The 15,026-nt window shown below is 43.0% G+C and overlaps 1 protein-coding gene across 1 annotated transcript in view; it reads right to left on the bottom strand.

The window, feature by feature from the left end:
- LOC119217590 (xylosyltransferase 1-like) overlaps positions 1-15,026 on the bottom strand; it is an 80,927-nt gene that overhangs the window by 27,588 nt on the left and 38,313 nt on the right. Inside the window, exons 2-4 of the mRNA XM_037471357.2 lie at positions 10,154-10,736; positions 3,605-3,777; positions 3,239-3,441 (exon numbers count right to left, since the gene is read on the bottom strand). Of these exons, the coding sequence (XP_037327254.2) occupies positions 3,239-3,441; positions 3,605-3,777; positions 10,154-10,736 (959 nt within the window). The remainder of the gene's footprint in view (positions 1-3,238; positions 3,442-3,604; positions 3,778-10,153; positions 10,737-15,026) is intronic.

Below are 15,026 nucleotides of genomic sequence, written 5' to 3'. Positions count from 1 at the left end.
AATCCCGAGCCGACAGCTGAACCCGGCACTACAACAGAACCAACGACCGGATCAAATCCCGAGCCGACAGCTGATCCAGGCACTACAACAGAACCAACGACCGAGCCGAAGACCGACCCAACAGCTGATCCAGGGACTACAACACAATTAACGACCGGACTAAATACCGACCCAACAGCTGAACCAGGCACTACAACAAAACCAACAACTGAGCCGAGGACCGAGCCAACCGCTGATCCAGGGACTACAACACAATTGACGACCGGATCGAATCCCGAGCCGACAGCTGAACCCGGCACTACAACAGAACCAACGACTGGGCCGAAGACCGACCCAACAGCTGAACCAGGGACTACAACAGAATTGACGACTGAGCCGAATACTGAGCCAACAGCTGACCTAGGGATTACAACAGAACCAACGACTGAGCCAACAGCAGACCCTGGGATTACAACCGAACCAACGACCAAGCCAACAGCTGATCCAGGGACTACAACAGAAGTAACGACGGGATCGAATCCCGTCCCAACAGCTGAGCCAGGGACTAGAACAGAATCAACGACCGGCCTCAATACCGACCCAACAGCCAAACCAGGGACTACAACAGAAGTAACAACCAAACTCAATACCAGCCCATCAGCTGAACCACGGACCACAACAGAATCAAAAATAAAGTCAAATCGCGACCCGACTTCTGAAACAGGGACTAAAACACCTGGACTAAATACAACACCAACGTCTGAATCAAATATCAATAAGGATGAACACTCAAAGAACACACCGCTACTTTATACTTCACCAGCTCTTCGGCTTGCAACAGTACCGACACCATATCCAGCTGTGCACCCAAATATTCCTCCTAAAATAGAGATTAAACCAGAACCACAATGGAGAAGGCGTAACTGTCATAGAGGATAAACCAAGAGGAAATCTACACTAATGAAAACAACATTAGCCTCCAATTCCCTTACATGGCTGTAGAGGAGTGGGAAGTTCTACAACTTTATTGTTGTGTTTTGGCTTTGTCTTACATTCCTATTCATATAAACAATGCATGAATTGGGAAATACATTTTAAAATGTTTTTAAAATACATATTTCATCAAATAAATACTTACTAAAGACAGAAATATTGGTTATTGTGCATTTATACAACCAACAAATTACAAAAAACTACAGAGCAGAATGTAACTGAAATGTACATTACCTTGAATCACACTAATACCTTGATAAAGGTTAAGAACATGTTCAGATTATCAACTTATTTTATTGTAAACTACCACTCTGAAACTATAGTGCCCTACCAGCGAAAGTCTTGAATTCCAAATGTTACTTGACTATAACTAACATTATTCATTAATGGATACGTGAGTGAGTATTTTAATGTCAAGCAGTGTGCAGTACATTATTAGCTTTAATGCAATCGCACAAGATGGATTGGTAGTAGAGCATTAGTGTAATATAATGTAAGTATGTTTTGTATGTAAAAAAAGTATAGCGTGGTAAAAAAAGTACAGTTCTCCCACTCCAAAAGGGGAGATAGAAACATAAAATATTGTAGTTTCATGTCTTTTGAGTCCCTGGGGTAACTTCACTTCCTGCCTTGTCCTGTCTTCCCCGTTGTCTGCAGTGTCGATGATTGTTTCCACCTGTGTCCAATCACCTGCACCTCCTCTGTGTATTTAAGCCCGGTCCGTCTCTTGTCTGGTGTCGCGTCATTGCATGTTACATGTTTTGCATGTTAAGGGTGTCTCGTCTCGTCTTCATGCTATGCCAGTTAAGTCATAGTATACTGTATGTCGTTGTTTTATCAGGTCTCTGCCTCGTCTTTGTTTTTTCCCTCCCCCTTCTCGCTTGGTTTGTTGGAGTGATTTTGAGTTTTGGGATTTTGAGTTCCCTTTTAAAGTTGGACTAATAAAGTATTTTTTGTTTCCGAAATGCAGCATCTGAGTCCTCCCTTCCCAACCCAGTCTCAAAACGTGAAATGGCTACGTTGGTCTACAGTAATAAACGTAGTCTTGTTACGTTTTCCCCCCAAATAAGGTTACTATGTCACGTTTCTTTGGGCCAATTCATTTACATTGCTTTGCAAATAGGTCACGTGACTATCAAGTTTCCCGTTAGCGAAAAGAAAAACATGGCGGTCGGTCGGCATATTATCTGTGAAAAACACAATATTTTAAGAACGCATTCACAGAACAGCATTTGTATGCATTTCGATGCCATTTCTAGTGAAAAGTATGCATTATATTTTCATAATCTTGTATCAGAGACTGTAGAAGACCTTGTTTATTTGTTTCTCCGAAGATTTGAGTGTCTCTTTAGGAATGCATGGTTATGCAACGCCTTTAACGGCGGTCATGTTGACAAACAGACACAGACGGCACGTCACCAGCGTTCATCAATATGGGGAAAAAAAATCAAACACAGCAAGACAGAACCCATCGATGAACAAAAATCTAACTAAGCCCCAGCATCTTGGCTCCAGCTGTGGAGTCATCAGATCCAGCTTCTTTTTACCCAGTGGCCATCACAGCTTGTCTAAACTCAACTGGTGGACATCTGGCTGCGCCGAAGAGATAACTCTCTCCCTAATAGGAGGATTTTAATTGGCTGCTGCAGAGCAGATCAAAAACCCAGCAGACCCTGAACTCCCAGGAGGACTTTAAACTCATGTAAAAAGAAACACAAGCCACACAAACTTCTCCTGCAGTAGGCTGTTTCCTTGACTCCATGTCCAGTTCACATAGACGTTGTGACTTTAATTACCTTTTACAGCCTCTTAGAGGGGATTGGGAGTGGAGGACTGAAGTCAAGACTTTCAGACTGTGCAGTACACAACCTGCCTGGGAAGTCAATAGGTATTGACCCTGAGTAATTACATTGTGATCAGTTCAACACGTAACCCATTCAAGTGGAGTGGAGGCTCCAACGAGTAGTGTTTGACAAAAAGAGAGGTTCCAGTTAGTTGATCTATTCTATTTGGACTGACTCTTTATTTAAAGCTCACAGTCAACCACAGGAGCCTCGGCCAGCGTGTATTGAATTGCTTCCATTTTTGCTGAGAATCGTCTACTATTGTGTTGCACAATTGGTGACTGCCTTTATCACCTGTATTTCTTCAGATGGCTGCACCTTCACCTCACTCCTTCCCAGAGAACTCTTGGCCACCTTCCCCTCAGGTTTCCCCCTACTGCCCTTTACTGAACTCGCCTCCCTGTATGATGCATCTTGGTTACCTGATGGGGTAGTCGGCAGCACTGAGGTTGATAAAGAAATCCCAGCTCCAGTCCCTCATGGCCAGCAGGTCAGCCATGCTGCGTAGATACATGGTTAGTAGACTGGCCCCTCCCCAGATGGTGGCCATACGCCAGGGTGTCACCCTCACATTCGGATACTGCGCAGCCAAGGAGAGCACCTGTCTGTGCAGGTAATTAGAGCGCTGGAAGAGAGGAAATTATGAATAACTGATTATCATTAGTTATGATATCAAGCAAAGTATATTTAACAAGTGAATGAGATTGCAGTACTTTGATTGTGAAAACAAAGGATTTCAAAAGCCTTGACTGGTTCCACTTCATGTTTGTAGGCTCTGGGTGGCTCACCTGATCCACATGTATGTAGTAGTAGTGCGAGGTGTGGTAGATGGCTTTGAAGAGGCGGTGAAACTGGCGAGAGGCTCGTCCATGGACCACCAAGACAAACGCTATTCTGACTGGTTTTGATGGAAAGCTCTCAGCAGAGTCCTCATCCCACTGGACATTAACATTGGCTTTACCTGTTAAAGGTAAAAACATCATTTTTGTGACATGTGTAATTGAAAATACATTAGATTGTATGCTTTGAATACTAAATTGATTCTTCATCAATATCATCGGGGTTTGGTTTGTTTGATTTTCCAAATCTCTTTAATTCATAATCTATAATAAGCTGCACAATTTATTAGAGGGACATGGCAAGCAGAGGCATAATGAAAAGAGTTACTAATGGTAATTAGATACGATTATTTTATTAAACAATAACGTAAATGGGGTAAAAATTGCTACCAGTGAACAAGGTAAGTATAAGTTGGAGTGGTATGATTAGCTTATTCATAATTATTAAATGTTATGGAACATGGTTATGGTAAGTATTTCACATTGTGTGAGTGTACCACTGAATCTGTTTTATGATGACAAATTAATGAGCTCTCCTCATTATGTTCAAATACAAATACACAAATCTCTGAAGAGCCATTTGTGACGCATGGCTCCATTGGGTGGTTTTGCTCAACCCTTAAAAAACAAATACTGCACTTTCAACCTGAAAAAACACTTCCTCAAAGCAGTTCTGCACCATCAAGTCCCACAACTTTATGGCAGGCATTGTTTGTTTTCTAGTTGTCGGTTAAAACAACACATTTGCACACAGAGCTCATGAGACGTCTTCATTCTGTTCACAAAACGTGCCTTTAGGAGATTAATGACTAGAATTTGTGACTTCAGTTCCTGAGAGCCTATCTGTGCTGAAGAAAAAGAGGAAGTTGAGCTAATGCTGAAGTGGGGGTCGGTTTATTCTTAGGTTATGTTTCCTCAAAAAGGCCCCTTCTGACTTGGTTCCTGTAATTACTCAAAGTTTTAGGTTGAGTGTGCGACATGTTGCCTCTTTTTGGACCTAAGAAGGCCTGGTCCCTCCCATTCAACAAACTCTTCCATTCTGATTTAAGGCCAGGTGTCCAACATTTAAGGTTGATCACAAGGTCGGGGTTAATGACACACTTCCCTGGCTCCATTTGGCCCCAATTGGCTGTGGCTTCTGTCATTCATTATTTCTCGGCTCTCTCTCTCCCAGCTCAAGAGGGAAATCTGCTGTGGGCCGTATCAGATTGAACGGTAATTGGTGGCCAGCTAAGAAGGTTCACTGGTTTGCTTTGCACACGGATAATTGGCCAGTCACTTCAAAAGCCACTTTGGGAGTGTGAGTGATGCTAGCCAGCTGAACTAATGAGCTATGCTGTATGTGTGTATGGGTGATAACTTACATTAAACTGTCAGTTTTGTGTGTTAATATGTAAATAAGCTTCATGTGTGGTATTTTTGGAGGACTTTTGCACTTTCAAATATAGAAGCCCTCATCTTGCACTCATTATTCTTATCAACGAAGCTTGTAAGCAGCTGGTTTCCTATTACCATATCCAGCGGACATGATGGCAACAATGGCATTTGGTCCTAGCATGTTTTCATCATTCCATTTAAACCAACAAGTAACCATGAGCATGTAGCTTAGCTAAGCAACAATCCACTCACAAGATGCACATCTCCAAAAAAAAACAGGGTTTAAAATGCATACTCTGCTACCTGCAAAATGCTCCTCCAGGTTTACCCACAATCTCTAACTGTCTGATGTGCTGGGCAGGAAGTTTTTGATGATCGGGCCGGGTGACATTTTAATCAATAATGTATCGTCTTTCAATGGAAATATTAGAATTAAATTCCATAATCATATGAGATATTTTGATAAACAATGATATAATTCAAAAACAAGCACATTACACCAACACAATTTTGAGGGAATATTATTTGAAGATTGCGGTTTTGTTTTCACATCACGCATTACCACTCAGTTCAAGTTCAACAACCTGGCAACCTTGCAGCTTCTCAAACCTTTCAGCTCAATTACCCCACAATGCGATGGCTTATACAGCTCAGGAAAGGCTTCTCTCTGCTTAACAATGGTAGAGGTCAATTTAGATCCCAAATGGTGGTCACAAAAAATAGGAAGTAGTTTTTTCCAACAGTAGTGTCTTGTATTTTCTTCAAATATACATACAATAATTTAGCTTTTGTGTTCAATTCCTGTTTGCCTACATCAAGAATTCTGCTTGACTGAATTCCCCCAATAATTATCATAATGTGATTATTTGTATCTTATTTTGTGTGCGTCCAGCATGGTTCCCAAATGTTATCTGTCAGGATATAGGGGCATTGTAAAAACCTATATTTTCACATTTAACAGGAAGTTTTTCAAACCATTTTTTCTGTCACGGAACGTCCGACAACGCCTCCTCCTGGTTTCACCAGATCCCTCTCTCCAGAGTACTAGGACCGCATCTCCCATCATCCCCCCTAATCATTATTAGTGTCACCTGTGTGTCATTTACTCCCCTTTATTTAGACTCCCCCGTCCAGTGCTCATTTGTGAAGTCTTGTTACACCCAGGCCTAGTTTCTAGCGTACTTCCCGTTTGGAGTTTTGTTATGCAAGTCCTGTGTGAATAAAGTTCTGCAAATGGATCCGACTCCCCCTGCCACTTCGTCACATTTTCTGTGTTGCACCGTGTCTTTTTTTTTTTTCTTCCTCTTTCTCTCTCGTCCGCTTGTAACTTTGTCCGCTCTGGCAGTTTCGCTTTCTTTCAGTGTTTTTTTTTTATGTGTGTTAGGGTTGGAACCACTTACATAGATTAATTTATTTGTTCCCCATAAACAGTTATGGAGAAGATCTTGGCCATGTTGCCCAGCTCTACAATAATGGTGAGAATGAACCAAAATATTGAGCCACAAGAAACTTACTACACTCATAGAGCTGAAGGGAACTTATTTGTCACAATGAGAAATTGCATTCACATCATTATTTAATTGATTGTTAAAACAATATTGATGTATACACAAATCCATTCTGTGTGAGGACATTAAGTTAAGCAATGCAGCCCAATGACAGTTGTCAAGTTAGCAATGGAGGAAAGGAGATTGAACATGTTACTCCTGTATTCAATGATGCTAATTCCAGAGATATCACAATAGCTTAAGTAGCCAGAGGCCTCGAGAACAGCATACCCATCAAATCAAATTGGGCAATTTTCTGCTAACAAGGTTATGACTAGAATTGGGATGGAGAACAGAGAAGGAGAGAGAGAGAGAGACCGAGGGAGACAGAGAGAGAGAGAGAGAGCACATGGACGGGGCGGCCAGGCAGACGGAGAGTCAGAAAGAAAAGTAATTTAATTTAGCTGTCGTGTTGTTACAGCCCAGCCACCAGGGGAAGGCCCTTTTCAATTTCTTTGTCTCCTTTGATCAAACTGTCAGTTTGAGTGGGGAGGTGAGTTGCTGTGTAAGATGACAGGAGCTTTGGCGCGGACAAACAATACTCCTTTCTTAGAAAGGGGAATGTACAGAAGTTGCTAAATCAAAGCGCCTTCTTAGGTTCCTAAAAACACATTTGTGAAGGTCCGACTAGAACGGGCAGGATGTATAAGGTTTTTCTTCTCTTCTTCTGCTGTCCACACTGCATTCAGCCCACTCCTATTACTGTAAGTGCATATCAGTGCATATCAGTGCGTGTATTGTGAATTTCAATTTTTTTAAATGCTGCTCACCGATGGCGGCGGCCACAACAGATTATGTTTACAGAATCCACCCCCGGAACTGCAGATGTCCATAAATTAAAATAGTTGCAGTGTGCGGGTGCTTGACAAAAATGAAGAAAAACTGTCCTGTTGCCAGCTTGACAAAACGGATCAAAATTAGAAGACGATTTAAGAAGCATTCAAGCGGCATCATCATTCTCTCTGACAATTTACTTCATATTATATATATCAACAAAGCGATAGATGCCGTTGACAAAAATTGCAATTATGAGGACAGGAAATATTATAGGTCGTTGTATGTAACGTGAAACATTTCGAATAAAGGACATTGGCAATCTATCGGCATTATTTGCACTGGGGTTTTCTTAGTATCTATTATAGTAAGTCCGTTAGAATCAACTCAGTCAAGCGTAAACTCCTATTAGCTTATGTAGCTCCTGATTGTTTAAGTATTTGTGTTTAAGGGATAAGCGTTAAGTGTTTAAGTCTTTTGTAAGTAGTTGGAGATAAGACAGACTCTGGGGAGAGTCTGTCTTATCAGTGCCTACATACATATACAATACATGCATCATACATACATACAGTACATTGACAAACCCTCTAAACAGGGTTCGAAATGACTTAGGACTCTTGGGGGGGTCCCCTAAAATGTAACTATAAAAATACTGACTACCTTGCTACACTATATACTGCAGGCAAAATTATATTGACATATTTTGAAGGTGAGATCATGGTCTTGGGATGTTTTTCATGGTTTGTGCTAGTCCCAGTATTGTAGTGGTGTCTGGAGAAGTGGATTGGCTATAATCAAACAGGTAACCCTCTAATTCTGGACCAACAAAGTTACAGCACCTTATATAAATCCCTGACATGACAAAGTGGACAACAGGTCATTCTTTCCTTGAGCAAGGAAGTTAACTAAGTTACCTAAATCCACCAGGTGTACTCATTATGGCAGCACCATGCACCTTTAAAGGGTTGGATGAAATACAAATGGCATTTCTCATCCCTTATGTTAATGGAATTTGTAAAACAACTAGCCGCTGGATTGAATAATAATGATGTCTATAAAGACTGTACCTACATTAGATAGTTTACTTTGTTTTAAAGTATTCAATCTATAACCTGAACTAAGATCTTTAGGGACACGTTTAAAAAAAGTAAGATATTCTAACATGACCGAAAGCCATTAATATGACAATAATCCAATAGTAACCAGATTATTCAAAATCAACATGTTAAGTGACCAGGCACATATTTTATTTATTTGTTAACAACTTCATCAGGTTAGTGTTAACTCGGGTTGGAGAGAAGACCTACAGGGCACCCCTGTTTCTTTTTTTTTAGTTAGTAAAAAAAAAAAGAAAAGGATTAAATGAATTAAATTAAATTAATTATTAATAATGTAATAACGATAACTTATAACAAAAACTTATTTCACCAGTAAATTACTGTTAAACGATAACGTCCGTTTTCGGAGCATCAGGGAGAAGCGGGAGGCTAGTGGACTCTAAATAAGGCACCGAAATCAGAGTTGCTATTCGGTCCGGTAGATAACGCCCCCCCCCCCCAAAAAAACTCTTCGGATCTACACGATTCACGTGGATGACATTTTCACATTCAAAACTCACAGACTTGAATTAAGTCCTCGCTATCTTTCGTAATCACTGACTGGACAATTAGGTTAGTTTGCTAGCTTTGAATAACTAGTCTAGCTAACTGCTAACTGTCTGCTGTTAGCTGGCAGTTTGGCTTCATACACATACAGCTAGCAAGAAACTCTTCTAATCATTACGTTACACTGGGTATCTAAGTTAATTAATGCAACACCAACTCCAAATATTTTACTATAATAAGCAATTATTATGGAGATATAAACATATTCGAAGCACTTACTTTTCATGAGGGATTTCACGCTTTGTGAGGCTTCGTTTTTGCCGCGTTCAACAATAACCTACGTGTCTGCGCCACAGACTGTACTGTTTACACAGGAGAACCACAACAACAATCTGTGATGCTATTAGCCCAATCACGCTAGGCAATAAATAAATTATTGTTATAAATATAAAACGTCACTAAAGACCTTTTCACAATCATTTTTAATGTTAAAATCCAAAACAAAAATCTAAAAATCCCAAAATCTAAAAATAAAAATCTAAAAAAAATCTAAAAATCCAAAATCTAAAAATAAATTCTTATAGGGGGTCCCTAATGACTTATAGGGGGTCCGCGACCCCCCAGGCCCCCCTCATTTCGAACCCTGCCTCTAAACCAGAGTTTGTGTCTTTCTCCGTCCAATGAGCTAAATCAGAAATGAATGAGCCGGAGAGCAGATTCAAAATAAAATTCATGCTGTGACACGTTTAAGGCTCTAAAAATCAAAATTAGTTTTGTGCACCAATTTGAACGTTTGAAGAACCAACGTTTGAAGAAAAATGTGCTGAAAGTTGTTCGGGTTATTAGTTAACACAAAATCTAAACCTCTTACTGTGTGAGTGTTTAACTCTTAATAAATAATATCCTACGATCTTTTCACTCCAGTTGAACAGTGATTGCTGGTTATTTAGCAATGAAAATGTTTTCGAGAAATACTTTAAGAGGCGCAAGAAGAACAAAGCATGGTTTTACATAACAAAACAATGTGTATCTCAACAATCAGGTGTCCTTACAATTGAAAGCTTGATAGAAATCGAACCAATCCAGTGAGACATTACTGCTGCAGAATGCAAAGTGAAGGCACCGGCCACGCAGACAAGCATTTGTATAGACTGAAGTCAAATGATCAATCTAATTAATTACATGGATGGACTCACCCTCGAGGGGGCAGAAGCGAGTGACTGTCTCTGGCATTAATTGCCCTTCCTTGTGTCGGCAGTACACCTCGGCAATCTGTTGCCGGCACTCTTTGCTCTTGACTCTGGACAGAGCCGAATTGGCTTCCTTCCCGCTGATCTCGCACTTTGGCGGCTCATCGTAGGTCACCCCCAGCGGCGCCGCAGCTTCTTGCCTCTTGTGCGGGTGCTGATGTCTATGCTGGGCATGCTGGGCCTGCTGGGCGCGGTCGTGTTGCTGTGACCCTCCCGCTCCGCCTCGACCGCCCGCGTAGGAGGCGTTGTTGCCCACCGCTGGAGGCTGGTGGCCTACCGGCAAAACTTCGTTTGAGCTCCGACCCCGACTCGGGGAGTTGTCCCGCCGGGTCTGCCGCTGGGCGTGGGCTTTCTCCTGCAGTTGCTCCCGCTGCTGCTTGCTGCCAGTGGCGCCTACAGACTGCCGCTGCGGCTGTGAGCGTGCACCGAAGTTACTATTGTCAATATTCTCAAAGTCTTTGGGCACAGAGTTCTCGTTGTTGCTGTCCACTCTACTTTTCTCCTTCGGCCGGTGGGAGTAGTACCCGTCCTGGATGAGGAGAGAGGGAACAGGAGGAGAGGGTAAGTGTCGTTCGGTCAGTGGGCAGCGGTGAGAACACAAACAAGAAAAACCACACAGTTGTTGAATTGACCCGGCGCGGCGCATATCAGATGTCGGATTACCAATCAATGCGTATGAGCGGGCAGCGTTGCGTTGAACCGCGAGGCATGAAACGAAGTGGCGAGGTTATTGAGTGTGAGAACGACAAAGTGCAGCCCAACTGGAGGTGAAGCCGTGCCACTCCGTGCCATCATCAGATTAGCCCCGGTTTCAATTAAATTCCCCCTCAAGTGGGCCCAGCACTCCGTAAACAGATTACCAAAATGGGATAAAAAGGGACAGAATACGACTGAGGCAGCGTGGGCGCTTGTGTTTACGCACGTCGGTGCATATGTGTACATTTCTATTTTTAAGAGGAGCCACATGAGATTGTGAGGGTTTTGTAGTGGTGTGCCGTGTGACGGGAAAAGGCTACACTTGTCACTGCCCCGCGTCTGCATATGCGAGATAGCCTGTGTGTGTGCAAACGTACAATTCCCCTGTCTTTCCACTAGAATAGGCTGAAAGCAAAGGAGCGGCACAGGGGAGAGCCGAAAGAGCAAAAGGGGTAGTGAGTGAAAGTGAGAAGGAGGGGGGAAGAGAGAGAGAGAGTAAAGCGACAAAGCGGACATGACACGAGGCATGAGTTCTGCTCCCAGGAAGCGGGGGGGCTTGTTCCAGTGAAATGTACCACAGCGCATCCAATGAGAAACCGAGAAAGCTGCCTGGCTGCCGAACCGCTGTTGCACACCTTGCCAAGCACACCTTGCCAAGCACACAAAGGGAAGTGGAAAATGGGGGGTGGGGGGGTGGGGAGGTCGTACGGAACGACAAACCGGCAACCTAGGAAAGGTAGAGCTTCTAACACGGATCGCTGATGTCTTTCTACATTTACAAGACACAGAGAAGTGGAAGAAAAGAGGGGGGGGGGGCCTAAGTGCAATGTGAGTTATGTGAGAGTGACTGGAGACGAGAGAGAAACGCGGGGAGCAAGGGAGATGCTGTCGTGAGCCGGATGCGGCAGCATGGAAATATCTTCCCTTTTATGTAGGCCTCTCTTCTCATCTGACCTCACCTTGTTATCTGACCTGAGCTCTCCTCTTTCTACGCTCATCTCTGTCCATGCATCTCTGACTTCTTTCACTTTTTCCTCCTTTTCTTTCTCTCCTTTCCTTCACATCCCAACTCTGCTCTCCCCCTCTCATCCCTCCTGCCCGGCATCGCACATCGCCTTCCTTCTTCATCTGTTCCCCATTTCACGCCTCTCACACCTCCCTCTCTTTCTCTCTCTCTCTCTCTCCTCATTATGGTCAACTCCATCCCTGCTACCACCTGTCATAACCTTTTTCCTTCGCTCCCCTCCTTGTCTCCCGCCGCTTTCTTCACCCTGCCAGTTTAAACAGACCATGTTGTGTGAATGGCAGAACCTGCTAATCTTGTGTGTAACAACTGCTTAGGCCAGTGATCACCTAAAAGGAAATCCCTTGTCGAGTTTCAAAGAGAGGCCTAATCCATGCAGTGTAAGTCACTGGATGTTAGAAGAGGTCAAATTTGTCTGTGTGAATTTGTGATTTTATGTGTATGGTGCTCCTCATTACATGTCTTTCAGGGTAGGAATCAAAGTGAGAACTGTTTCTTTAGGGCAAACACATTCTGACTGTACTTGCTCTCTACCTTCCATTAAACACACACACACACATATTGAAGTGAAGTGAGCAAATGTTAAAGACAACTGCAACCAAATATCCCACAGCCCATCTTCATGGAACAAATATGCTTGGATTACAGGACATTTATACCAAAGTTAAGTTGATAACGCTCATTTCCATAGCAAAGTAAGGATTGATGAACGTTTTTAATTGATTATTTTAGTATCAATTAATTTGGGGCAAAACGATGCTTTACATACATACTGGCAACTGGGAAATCATTAGCCTGCAGTCCAAAGGTATCAGGACAAGGTCCACCAACCAGGATCTATAGAGCTTACTGAACAACACAATTTATCTTGGTTCATTGTTGAAAACGTACAAAAACTAAGCACTTAGTGGCGCTTTGTGTCAGACTATTTCTGGTCACCAGCTGAGAGACTTTGAGAAGTTACTGCTACCCATCAAGCTATGCGACACAGAGCGATGCTAACTAGATTCTGGCTTAAGCTTATCATACAGACATAAGAGTTATACATCTTCACAAAAAACTCTCGGCAAGAAAACAAGAATGATAATTTGAAAGTACTTTTACTATTTACTGAGTGAGACTATTTTTTGAAATAGTTGATTTTACAACATCTCATTTAACTCAGCAGCTGACATTAACTGATTGGTCCTATCATATGTGCAGTTATAGACAAAGCAGCACGTTGCAATATTGAGAACCATTTTGGATATAAAGACAAGGCCCATCCGTCACAATGAGGTGCCGATGTGTCCGCTGCCCTACCAAACCCACCAATTACAAAGATATTGAATCCTGTTGAAGACCGGCATGAGCAACCGCTTGTTACAATTGAGAAGCTGCAAACAGCATGATCAGTTAGTCATCAAAAATGAATCAATTACAACTACATATTTTCCAGAATTGAATGAACTGAATATTCTGGTATGACATTGCTGTGTTGCAAACGACTTGTTGGCATACATCTTGGCTGCTCTTTATTGTTTTCTCTTGGTGTGAAAAAAGCATCACAAAGATGTTAATCTGTTGCAAATTAATTGACACGGTTAAGAGTTGGGGAAAGCCCAACGGGGGCTCTGCAAACGGAAATGAGTAGTATTTGCAAACTTGCACAGAGGAGATTCCTCCGGATAAACAATCCTCCCACCGTGCTCCCTCCTCCCTCCCCCTGTGAGAAAAAGGACTCCAGTAGCTGTGTTGCTCTTTAATCTCAGGGACCGGGCTCTAAACAGGAACCGCTGGGGCACGGAATTAACAGTAATAGCAGTGATTGAAGATAGGAGCTTTGTTGGACTCCAGATGGGGCTGGGATTCAGTGGTAGATATCGATTGTTACGGGGGATGTGTTTTCTACTCCCCGAGAGTGTCGAGGGGGCCATGGCAAGGATTGCCTGGCATGAGGTGTGCTAGTTGTGTAGACTCTCTCACACACACACACACACCTCTCCCTGAGCTGTGCTGAGGAGTGGGGAAAAAGCAGTGTGGGTAAACGTTAATACCATCCATCACAGGTAGGTACATTTAGAGAGGCCTTTAGGGCCGGGACTTTTAGCACCCCCTCCGGGGAATAGTTTAGTCCATTTTTCAAAACAGAGATGGCCCTTTTCACTTTCCCCCATTTCCTCTGCCACAGGGGGAAATATTTCACCTGTGTTTTTTTTTCTCTCTTCCCCTCTCATCCCGTTCTTTCCAGCCCCCCGTTTTCCTGTGCAGCAGAGAGAAAAGAGAGCACATATCTCTCTCTCAGCACCTGTCCAGCCTCATCCCTCTCCTCCTCCTTCCCTGGCTCACGAATCATCCCTTGCTCTAGGAAGGAAAGCAGCTGCTCCGCCCCCTGCCCGCCTCCCTAATGCCAACATTTACCATTGCAGTGCCATGGTAGATGTGAGGGACAGCAAAGTAGCAGCACATATCAGTTCCAACCCACACGCTTCCTTTAAAATACATCATTCATTTGGGGCCAAGCTAAGATAAGCCAGTGCATGTGCCAGCGTACCCTGTCGACACAAGCTTTTGTACAGACCTAGCAATGCAGACAAACACCATGCACATAAACATATTTAAGTTCAGTAAGGGATGCAGTGCTTCCTATGCGAGTACAGTAGCTGGGTGTGGAGTCACCTCTGCAGTGTGCAGGGCCAGCTTCTGCTTCAAGCTTCCTGCCATGTGGCTAACAAGGTTAGATTAATTACCTGGAATAAACGCTGCGATATTCTGAGCAAGATGTGACGTCTGGATTGACACGGGAGACTGATAAAGACTGTTCACAGATGCTCTACCACCTCGGGACACCTCGCAAAGAAACAAGCCAGTATGGGGCAGGAAAGACCTAAATGTTCTCTTATTGTACCTTATCAGAGTTTGGGAGAGAGCAGCTGCTGAATTGTTCTCTTAGATTCAATATGTAGGTGTCAAACAGATACAAAGTAAGGCAAAGTAGACTGAGCTTCAACTTAGTTCAATGACAACTTCCCTAGAGTACACGTGTCAAAGGTTCTAAAGGCTCAACACGAGGCTTCACCTGCGGCGTGTGAAGGAGAGAAACTGAGGGGCCTCTTACTG

Source organism: Pungitius pungitius, chromosome 9 (assembly GCF_949316345.1).
Source record: "Pungitius pungitius chromosome 9, fPunPun2.1, whole genome shotgun sequence".
Lineage (NCBI taxonomy): Eukaryota > Metazoa > Chordata > Actinopteri > Perciformes > Gasterosteidae > Pungitius > Pungitius pungitius.
Note: the sequence above shows the minus strand (reverse complement) of the source record. Positions and strands in the feature narration are given on the sequence as shown.